The following is a 10,504-nucleotide window of genomic DNA, read 5'->3' as shown; positions in this document are numbered from 1 at the left end:
CAGAAACTTGAAAAACATTTTCAAAAGATTTATGTTTAGGGAAATTTATAGGTTTTGTGTCAAGTTAATTAAAAAGCAATCGAATATTTAAAATTGATATTTTATTATAATATAGGTAATACAACGATTGTATTAAGTGAGAAAAAATACATTTAATGATATTATGATACATGCACGTACTTCGGCTAAGTACATTTGTGATGAAATAATAGCTAAGTACAAATACAAAATGTTGCAATAAAAATGACATTCATTGAATATCGGTAGGAATTTTATAATTAGTATAATATTATATCTATAATATTTACTTTACTTGAGGTTTTGCGGATAGAAGGAAAATGACTATGAACTGTTGAATTCAAATATTTTACTGATATACCTAACAAATTAATATAACTAATACTTATGTCGTTTAAATATTAGAAATAATTAGCGATGTACAAGTTTGTAAATTATACGAGAAAATGAACTGTTGGTTAAAAAATTTAACCATAAAAATAGAAATTGAATTTATGATCTAGACTGATGACTTTTTACAATTAAAAAATAACAAAACAATTCTCAAGATCATTACATTGACCCAATTGTTTATGCATACTTCTAACTAATATTATTTCTAGATGCTAGAACTGATGATGGATGATGTAGTTTTTTTTAGAAATTATTATTGAAATTATTCCCTCCCATTTGGTTATTGCCATATCCTCTGTTATTTCCAGAAAATCCTGTTCGGAAATTGTTCACCATGCCTGGAAAATAGTTTTGAGGTATTTGTTTGTTTTTCATTTTTTGGAGAAATTTTTCTGATTGAAATGCTCTTAAACCTCCGCAGAAATTTCCTATTCCGCCAAGCATTTGACTACTCCCACCTTGTTGATTATTACTATGTTGATTTGGACTGGGTCCGCTTGAATTGAGAAACAATTCAATGTATCTGTGGGACATATGACTTTTGTCTTTAGTCATAGCTCGAACCGCTTCCTCGTGTGTGGCAAAATCAACATCAGCTTCGCCTGAAGCTCTGCCACCATTTTCCAGAATCATACGAATATTCACTGGTATCAGAGGTCTAAAGAACTGAAATTCGAAGAGCATACAAAGTTCATTTCAACCCTTGGAATACATAATAATGTGGTGTAAAATTAAAGTAAAGAAAATTACATCAGCAATGTCCTGTTCCGAAGCTTTGAAAGGTAAACCTCTCATGTGAACACTGTGTCGACCAGGATTACTATTCCAGTTATCGTTACCTCTGAAATCACCACTTCCTTTCATTTCCATCATACCCATGCCACCTCTCATTCCACCTCCCATATTTCCACGAGGAGGGAAATTATTTCCATTTCCCCAAGAATTATTATCATAATCTAAAAAGAGAAATATAGAATAATTGTTTTAACTATTATCATGAATCATGTGAAATTCTACTTTACAAAGATGACTATTTCAGGCTAAAAACTTAAATTTTTGATGAACTTACCACGAGGTCCTGCTCTGTTATTTCTAAGATTGTTGCCAAATCGGTTCATAGCTCCAAATCTGTTACCACGATCATAGGGAGCAGGTCTCTGGTTAAAACCTCCCATCGGTCCACCTCGCATTTTGGGGCCGATACTAGCGTGTACTTCAGACAAGTTGCTTCGGAATATCTCTATGTACCTACGTAAAAAAAGCAAAGCATGTTAATTATAACATGTTCAACTATTAAAAATAATATTCTCATGTTCATTCGTAAAAAATGTTCATAACGAATTGTAAAATTAGTGAAACGCGAAATTATATAACATAATGGTTAGAAGAATCCACATTATTTTTACACGACAGCAAACAATACAATGTTAAAGACTTAGTGAGGTACATTAAAAAAAAATAGACCATCTCATTAAAACTAGAAACTCAAAGTACTTTTTTGTGATTAAGTATCGCAAAAACGTAAATTCTTCATGCGGATTCAAATAAATATTCTATACAAATATAGTTATACTTATTCATAACTAACTAATAATTTTTATGTGAAATTTTCGAAATCACGCATATTTTAAATAATTATTAAATCTTTATTAAAACAAGCAATCAGATTTATTGGTTTGCAAAAATAATTTTCCCCCAGGTAATTTAGTTCCATTCCAAACCAGGTGCAGAATAAATATACCATGCCGTTTATTACATGGACAAAAATACCTTTTTTATTGTTATTCTTTAAGTTTAAAAAATTTTTAAGCAAAAACTTTTTAGAAAATTTTCAATTTCATTGATTGACATTGAATTTCATGGTTTAAATTATTTATTTATTAAGATTATTTAGATTACGATTATTATTTGAGAGAATTATCATGGTAGAATTTTAAGATAAAATGAATTATAAAAAATTTAATTGTTGATTTGGAAGTGTTGTGCCCAGTTTTTCTTCTACAATCATCATTACATTCACTTATTTCATACCCGCTGTGTAATGAACCATTTTAATATACCATGATTTAACTTTTTCCAGTTCTTTGACACATCTGATTACTAGTCCTTTGTCAAACATTTATTACAGGTTAGCCTATGAAACCCAAATTGAGGCATAGATTTCTACCCAGAGGAATGAACTTTGTTTTGAAAACCCTTCACTCTCAAGTTATTAAAGATTCTTACTATAATTAGGGAACTTATTCTTTTTATGAAAATGGGTACACTTATGGAAATTTTAAAGAAATTGAGAAGGGAGCCTCGCGCACTTTGTCAGACAAGTCATAAGTGTGACAAATGAGCTGCTTCTAACACGTTCCTAAATTTTCTATACATTTTTACATGATAAAAAAAAGTTTGAAAATAAAAAATGATATCTGGTGGATTCAGTTTTTTCAAAAAGATTACTTTTTTACCAATCAAAAAACAGATAGAAATTTTTAAGTTGATGATTCATTTGGGTTATGAAAGTGTTTGAAAACCTCAAAAATACGAAATCTTCATGTGTAAATTTATCAAACATTTTAAAAAAATAATATTTTTACTTACACTTTGAAAATATTTAAAAAAAAATTATTTCATAAAATGTTTGATGTACTTTCCTCACTATCAGATACTTCGAAAATTAAATTATAAAATAAAAATAAAATGGGGCCTTTCCAACCCAGTTGTACTCCCACCTGTGTCCTATTTTCTCCTTATGCTTTTGCAGAGCACGCTCTGCGACATCTTTATTAATAAACTGAACATAGGCTTCCCCTGTGCTGCGGCCCGTGTAGTCCGTAGGTAGCGTGATCCCATTTGGCACTATCTCCAACCCTGACCCATACAACGAATAAAATTGTATTATCCCATTTAAGTAGTTTTTAAGTTTTAAATCATCGCATTTGATTGAAAAATTCAATTTGTAAAATTACATTTTGGTGTCAATAATGTTCAAGTATCTATCACAAAAATTTCAAAACTTAAAAGAAATTTTTTTCATCTACAAACAATCCCTGATAACTTTAATACAAACTTCAATATTAGTTGAATGATTTTTACAATGGTATTAATGATTTAAAAATAATTATCAACAAATAGATCTTAAACATATAGTAGTCAAAACATAAGTACAAAAAATTGTCTTGCAAAAATACCAAAACTAAGGTAAAATATATATTTTTCAACTAGATTTTTTCAGATTTCTACTGAATATATTTATTAAAAAAACGCTGCATAAATATTTCTTTCTTTTGTTTCCAGACATTTATGTAGTTTTATTCAAATATATTCAGTGGAATCCTCCTAAAAGTGATTGAAAAAATTTATTTTTCCTTTGACTTGGATATTTCCTTATAACAAGAAGAATGTTAGAAATAAGTTAATAGGTTGAAGATTATGATATTAAAGACCAACAATTTAATGAACTTTGAGTTAATTAATGAACTACATCTTTCTGCTTTAAAATTATGAAGTATTCAATATCATAAAATGATATTAAATTAGACCCTTACAAACTTTCATAAAAGATTTAATGCGGGCGAATAACAGATGACTATTTACCAATCACCAATTAGTATTTTGTTTAAAATTCTTAAAAACTAACAAATGATTATAACAAAACTAGAATAAATAAAAACTGTTAGTGTCTGTGTCACGAATAACATTATATGTATTATTTGAAATTATTTGAAATTAACATGCATGATGTTTTATTTAATGTGAATGGTAAAATGAACAAATAAAACTTGTTCTTTTTTAACCATTCTATTGAAAAAATGAATCAGAATTGCAATTAAATGTACCTGAGAAAAATTGGGCGATCTCTTCCTTTGAGCATCCAAAAGGTAAACCTCTCAATCGGACACATCCATCATCCATGGCATTTTCTAGATTGTATCCACTTCTTTTGATCACATACTCCATTTCTCCTCGCTTAGCTTTGAAAACTGAATTTCAATTGTTTCAAAGTTATTATGAAATTTTAAAGTAATTTATATTTTACAATAAAATTAATCTATAAAATCTTTATCCACCTTCTATGTAGCGATGACCCATATGATCTCTATCTTTTTTACAAGCTGCTTCGATATCAGCCTCCGATTCCATTTCAATGAATGCCTCACCGCTTGGTCTACCTTCTCTAGACATAGTCATGTGAACGCCATTTTTCCCATTGAGAATGCGACAATCACCGAAGAATGCTATAACTTCATCCACAGTGGTTGACCATGGCAAACCTCTAATCTTAACAACATGACCTTCTTCAGAGTTAGACTCATTATCATTACCGTTCACCATCTTGATTGAATGCTGAACTGCAACTATATGGTCAAATAATAACAAAGTTAACTTTTGCTATTTTCTCCAATGTTTTTTGTTAATATTTAAGTGAGTTCACGTTCAAAAAGAAGAAAACTGTACGTTTAAAAGGATTGTTGCTTTTTTCCATTTTAGGTTATGTTGGGAAGCAGAAAGCAATCAAATGCAAAAATAAACGCTCTCCGCCGAGCTAGTTCAAAACAATATCCAAAATATTTAGCGGTACAAAAAGTAAAAAGTGTACAAGCTGCTCGCTTTTTACTTTTATTCGATTTGTTTAGTTTAACAGCAGAAATAGTAAATGACTATGAAAATCAATGCTCTCTAGCCTGAGCTCATCAAGTATGAAGAAGTTTTCCACAAAATCTGCATGAAAAAGTAAAATTTTTGATAGGAATGCACTTACCTTTATGCACAAACGATCATAGAGTAAATAAATAATCTTAGTTAACAACAAATATTGATGAAAATATCGTACCTCAATTAAGGATAGAAAAACCCAGATAGAAAATGGCGTTGCACAAGACTACCCCTGTAATGTGGACCACGATATTGCCAGAGAGTAAACACTAAACAGTACCACTGAGACCTGAGTGAGCGCGAGGCTGCGAGCGCAATGAGCGTAAGTTTTTCTACATTCCAAAGCTGCCTCATAGAAGATGGCTGATTCTACGTTTATATATAAGAGACAATCAGATGCGGTCAGCTACTGGTCAGTGTCAGGTGTCAGCATTAACTACCGTCCGCCCGCACTTACTAATCGTTCACTGACAGTTTAAAAAAAAAGAACGAACCGAGCTTTTGCGAAAATTATTATCGGCGTGCGACGTTGCGATTGTAACACCAATCCTTACTTTCGACGTGACAGCTCATAATTGCTGACGTTGACTTTTGGAAAAATTGTTTTGATTTTATTAATTGGTCTCGTATACGCCAAAATATCGAAAACTTTAAAAACCCCAAGCGGGAAGAGGAAAAATGTATAAATAATAAGTTGTTGTTATTGCCAATTTTTCAGTAATAAAAAAATTACCATAAAGTTTACATAAAATTTTTTTTGTTAAATTGTTGTAATTTGAAATTAATTACGCCTGTTTTGACATAACATTCGGGCCACTATTGATCAACTATCATCTACCATCTTCATTCATAGTTTTATCTAATGATTTTATGTGATCATAATCATCTTTTTTTAAAACTCGATCATCAAGTGGTGAACTGAAACTCTAGCATGATAATGCAGGAAGTTAATATTTTCTTCCCATAATAATTATGCACACCGAATGCAAACCTCGGCTCCACCCACGCACTCGCTTATCCGAGTCGTATGCGCCGCGAGTGCGCTCGACTTTGTAAGCCGGATGGTTTATGGCCAAAACTAGCAAATGTGTAACTTGATGCTAGTTCCGTGCAAATGCACAATGCACAGTGCATTACAGGCACGACTTTTTAATTGCGAACACGGATCATAAACATATTTTAATAATTACCAAAACCGCACTACCAGTGGGATCAATTATAATCGCATTAGTATTAGTAATCGTAGCGATAAGTTTTGACCGTGAATTGGCTTTATCTGAGTGACATTTGGGCCGACGATCATATGTGTTTACTAAATGCTTTTCATTGATAATTAGTTTGGAATTGTGAGATTGTGCCAAGCTGATAAATAATTTCGATTGAGATTACTCCATTTTTGTATCGCTTACCAACATTCCTTCATTATGCTGAAACTTATCCACGTAAATAAGTCGCTTAGACTTCGTGAATTACGTTAAGGTTTGTTTGTAAATAATATCCTCGATACTTATGTACTTACAGTATTTATACAACAAATGGCTAAAAATGACTGATTTTCAGACGGATGATATGGGAAAAAATCAAATCAAAGATCCCTCATCAAACTTTAGTACAACAGGTCATGTAACAAGCTCAAAACAGTCAGCTAGTGCAATGTTAGAAGCAGCCTTACTTCAAATGGATGATATTATATCTGGTAGGCAGTTTTTTAAAAGTAATGTATCATCCAACCTAATTTCAAATCAACTTATTTTAAACGTAGTTGAATATTTCCAAAATTTTCATGAAATATAATCTCTGATTTTCATTTTCTTACTAGAAGCAGATGCAATGGGGGACCTACAACACTCTTTGAGAGATACTGTTAAAAATCTTGTAGGAATCCTTCAATCTTCACCAGTGTTACCTGCTCGTCCAGATGAAAGAACCGTGGATTTATTATTAAATTGGTTACAACCTGTGAGTTTCATAATATTTTCTTTTTTTTTACATTTTTCATTTTGTGTAATCACTAAAAATTGTGACAAGTTTCTTTTGCATAGAATTTAAAGCATTCTTTTATACTTCTTATAGTAACTGATGATGTTTAACACACTTTTTATTTAATTTTTAGGAAAGATTGAAAAAACTAGAAATTGATCGTAATGCTCTTCAAATGGAAATAGCGGTTTTATCAGAACAAATAGATGTTCAAATGCAAGAAATTAACAATTTAAAAGATGAATTAGATTCTAAAAAAGAAGTGATCCAGCATATGGAAGAAATAATGCATAAGGTGAGTCAATTAAATTTTAATGATTATCATCAAAAATTTTTAATTTAAATCTGTAATTCAAACATGCTAGGAAGCACTATTGAGAAGTTCATTGGAAACTCAAAAGTTAGAATTACTCAACTCATTGACTGAAATGAAACTTAAACAAGCTACTTTAGAACATGAAAATGCAACCTTACGCAATACAAGGTCTCCTGCAAATGTAAGTTTTTTCATATACAAATTAAAATTTTCTCAATATTTTATTATCATAGAATTATTGAAAATGTTTCTTACGTTTTTAATTCTTTTATAGGTCGGTGGTTTTACTAGACATGCTAGACAATATTGTAGTTTACCTCGTCAACCACATTCTATAAAAAAAGGAGTAGTTTTTGGTAATTATAATTTGCATTATAAGTATTCTCAAAATTCATGATCATGCTTTATTAATTTTTTATCAATATCAGCTAAGGAAAAGCCAGTAATAATTGACTGCTCTACAAGCAGCGTTGTGCAACAGCCACAAAAACGAATATGTGATATGTCCACTGAAGAAATATGTACTTGGGTTACTAACTTAGGATTGGGTTCATATATTAAAGAATTTGAGCGTGCAAAAATAAACGGTAAATTTTTAATCGAATCTACTTTAACGGAACTTGAAAAAGTATTAGACATAAAAAATGTCCTTCACAAGAAAAAAATTTTATGTGCCATTGACTGCGAAAAATTAAAAGGAGCTGATTATTTTGGATCAGATAAGGTAAATGAAATATTATTTAAATACTTTAAAACCTACAAAATTTGATTCTAATATGCAATGCTAAATTGAAAGTTATGAATTGAAATATTTTAATTCAATTATAAAGACATGGTGAAATACTTGTTATGTGTAAGTTCAAGAACAGTCTGTTTGTGAAATTGAACACTTGTAACTTAATATATCAATTGCATACTAATGAAATTTAAAACTTTCTTCTCTAATATCATTGAGTTTACACTCCTACATTACATATTTTATAATTATTATGTAAGGATTTAATATAAATTTTACCTAAGAAACAATTTGAATTTTTTCAAAATTTGAGTTTTTAACATCAAATTTAATTTTGTGTTATGTTTTACAGATGGATACTGTAGCAGTATTACGTTGGCTAGATGATATTGGGCTACCACAGCATAAAGAGTCTTTTCAAAATGCTAAAGTAGATGGACGTGTTTTGAATAAATTAACAACTGATGATTTGGCATTGCTTAATATTACAGCCGAATTACATGCCGTTAGTTTAAGACGCGGAATCCAGGTAATGAAAAAAAAAATTTTTCACATAACAGATTTTAGAAAAATTCATTAACTTTGAGTTTTTTTTATAGACCTTGAGAGAATTGAACTTTAAAAGTGATGATCTGGAACGACGCTCATCTAACGAAAATACTTCAAGACTGCACGAAAATTCAATTGAAATTGAGGACCAAGTAAAGCTGTGGACTAACCACAGGGTTATGGAATGGTTACGCGCAGTTGATTTGGCAGAGTATGCACCCAACATGAGAGGATCGGGAGTTCACGGAGGACTCATCATTCACGAACCGCGTTTCAACTCTGAATTATTAGCAACGCTGCTAAATATTCCTCCAGCTAAAACTTTGTTACGACGACATCTGACTACGCATTTTAATCAATTAATTGGTAGAAATATCGTAAAAAATAAGAGGGAAATTGAGAATTCCGAAACATTTGTACCTTTAACAATCACGGCTAAATTAAAGGTCAGTCAATCGGTATTTTTAAAAATTGTATTGATTTAAAAGCGCAATGATTACATTTATCCATTTTTTTCTAGGTACAAAAAAAATCACAGTTTACTTTGAAACGAAAAAAGAAAAATAATGCGTATTTTACTCCACTCGTTTGCCCATTAGAGAACACTCCACCGTGTTCTCCGAATATGACTTTGAATTCCGATGCATAGGTACTTAGTTATAATTCATTATCATTTAATATTTTTTTATCAATGTTTAAAACTAATAAAACTCATTCTTTTTTTACAGTTTATAATGATTTTTACCATTACTGACGAAATATCTGCCTTATAGTCATGTTAGAAATTTATTAAAAATATTATGATAAAAGAAATTGACGGACCCTAGAGTGCCTAAACCCAGTAAATGCTGTATAAATAATTTTTACATATTTTTATAAAAAGTTTTGAAAATACGATATTTATCAAAACGACAGTCAAGTTTTAAATATATTATTCTATTTATAGGTATTTCATAAATTGTAAATTAGGGTACTTTTTGAAACGCTTTAATACCCCAATATTGTAATGAAATTTTGAATTAATTTAATTTTTAAATGGAAGTTTTTAACTTGAAATATACACTTTAGTGATATTTTACATTCAAGTTTTAAATAATGAAAAATTATACACGAAATATAATGTGCCAATCGAACTAATCGAAATAATGTGACCAATTGAGTAACAAAATAAATTTTTAATTGAAAAAATACGTACATGTACATTTTATTGGATACTTTTTTTATGGGTGAATAATCACTTCTCCAACTAAAATGTATTAAATAGTTAATTTTATTTACTTAAAAAAGTGAAAAAAAGGCTAACGCTTATTGTGCAATGTAATTAAGAATTGGTTCATTTCACATAGGCATTATGTTACAGCTCAAGTGTTAATGTTGCAAAATTAGCAAATTGCGTGAAACTCTACAAAGTTTTTGTACTGAATTGTTTTTTTCATTACAATATGAAATTTCTCATTATTTACCGTTTAATTTACAGCTCATTAATAATTTTGTTTAAGTAAATTTAAATAAATGAATAAATGTCCATATCTGAAAATTTATCAAAATGTCCTTTTTTAAGATAATTTTTGTGAAATAGTTGACCGCTCTTCATAACGAGACGCCGCTTGCTGTAGTAATTCAACATTATTTAAAAATTATAGACTCACAAGGGTTTCACGTTCATTAAATGAAGTTTAACCAATGTCATTTTTTTTCTTATAATAATTTTTGAAACGAACAATACTCATCTACTATTTCTTATCCATTAATTACGCCACGATCTCAATGTGTTTCCGATTACTAATAAGGACCAGATTTCTCGAATAAGAAAATAAGGGCATAATCATTCTCCACGAATTTTGGAAATTCAGTTGCAAAAGTTAACA

General features: G+C 30.0%; 2 protein-coding genes across 6 annotated transcripts; one reads left to right on the top strand and one right to left on the bottom strand.

The window, feature by feature from the left end:
* Window positions 1-118: 118 nt before the first annotated feature.
* Window positions 119-5,382, bottom strand: LOC106657115 (heterogeneous nuclear ribonucleoprotein H-like). 5 transcript variants are annotated; one of them, XM_014378450.2, is made up of 8 exons: window positions 5,234-5,382; window positions 4,470-4,757; window positions 4,239-4,382; window positions 3,132-3,270; window positions 1,481-1,659; window positions 1,162-1,367; window positions 870-1,077; window positions 119-749 (listed from the first exon to the last, which is right to left on the bottom strand). In XM_014378450.2, the coding sequence occupies exons 2-8, from the start codon at window positions 4,732-4,734 to the stop codon at window positions 655-657; spliced, it is 1,236 nt and encodes a 411-aa protein (XP_014233936.1). In that variant the 5' UTR covers window positions 4,735-4,757; window positions 5,234-5,382; the 3' UTR covers window positions 119-654. The 5 variants fall into 5 exon arrangements, with proteins under 5 accessions (XP_014233936.1, XP_023318641.1, XP_014233927.1 ...); XM_014378441.2 differs by having other exon boundaries at window positions 120-749; window positions 825-1,077; XM_023462873.1 differs by lacking the exon at window positions 5,234-5,382 and adding an exon at window positions 5,162-5,220 and having other exon boundaries at window positions 119-1,077; window positions 4,470-4,751.
* A 1,208-nt stretch (window positions 5,383-6,590) lies between these two features.
* On the top strand, window positions 6,591-9,818 carry LOC106655127 (liprin-beta-1). Its single transcript, XM_023462744.1, has 10 exons — window positions 6,591-6,769; window positions 6,875-7,014; window positions 7,169-7,330; window positions 7,401-7,532; window positions 7,626-7,707; window positions 7,780-8,075; window positions 8,440-8,616; window positions 8,687-9,082; window positions 9,157-9,285; window positions 9,365-9,818. Exons 1-9 carry the CDS (start codon window positions 6,601-6,603, stop codon window positions 9,283-9,285), a joined length of 1,683 nt encoding a protein of 560 aa, XP_023318512.1. The 5' UTR covers window positions 6,591-6,600; the 3' UTR covers window positions 9,365-9,818.
* Window positions 9,819-10,504: the final 686 nt, after the last annotated feature.

The sequence above is a fragment of the Trichogramma pretiosum genome, unplaced genomic scaffold (genome assembly GCF_000599845.2).
Source record: "Trichogramma pretiosum strain Unisexual culture from Peru unplaced genomic scaffold, Tpre_2.0 scaffold1, whole genome shotgun sequence".
Classification (NCBI taxonomy): domain Eukaryota; kingdom Metazoa; phylum Arthropoda; class Insecta; order Hymenoptera; family Trichogrammatidae; genus Trichogramma; species Trichogramma pretiosum.
This window is presented reverse-complemented; position numbering and strand designations above follow the sequence as displayed.

Excerpts from the sequence above, each read along its gene's own strand:
- LOC106657115 (XM_014378433.2), bottom strand. The coding sequence starts at position 4,734 with ATGGTGAACGGTAATGATAATGAGTCTAACTCTGAAGAAGGTCATGTT. Across the intron at positions 1,368-1,480 it reads TAACAGAGCAGGACCTCGTG|ATTATGATAATAATTCTTGG; the intron begins GTAAGTTCATCA and ends TTCTCTTTTTAG. Across the intron at positions 1,078-1,161 it reads CGGAACAGGACATTGCTGAT|TTCTTTAGACCTCTGATACC; the intron begins GTAATTTTCTTT and ends TTCGAATTTCAG.
- LOC106655127 (XM_023462744.1), top strand. The coding sequence starts at position 6,601 with ATGACTGATTTTCAGACGGATGATATGGGAAAAAATCAAATCAAAGAT. Across the intron at positions 7,015-7,168 it reads TATTAAATTGGTTACAACCT|GAAAGATTGAAAAAACTAGA; the intron begins GTGAGTTTCATA and ends TTTAATTTTTAG. Across the intron at positions 8,617-8,686 it reads GTTTAAGACGCGGAATCCAG|ACCTTGAGAGAATTGAACTT; the intron begins GTAATGAAAAAA and ends TTTTTTTTATAG.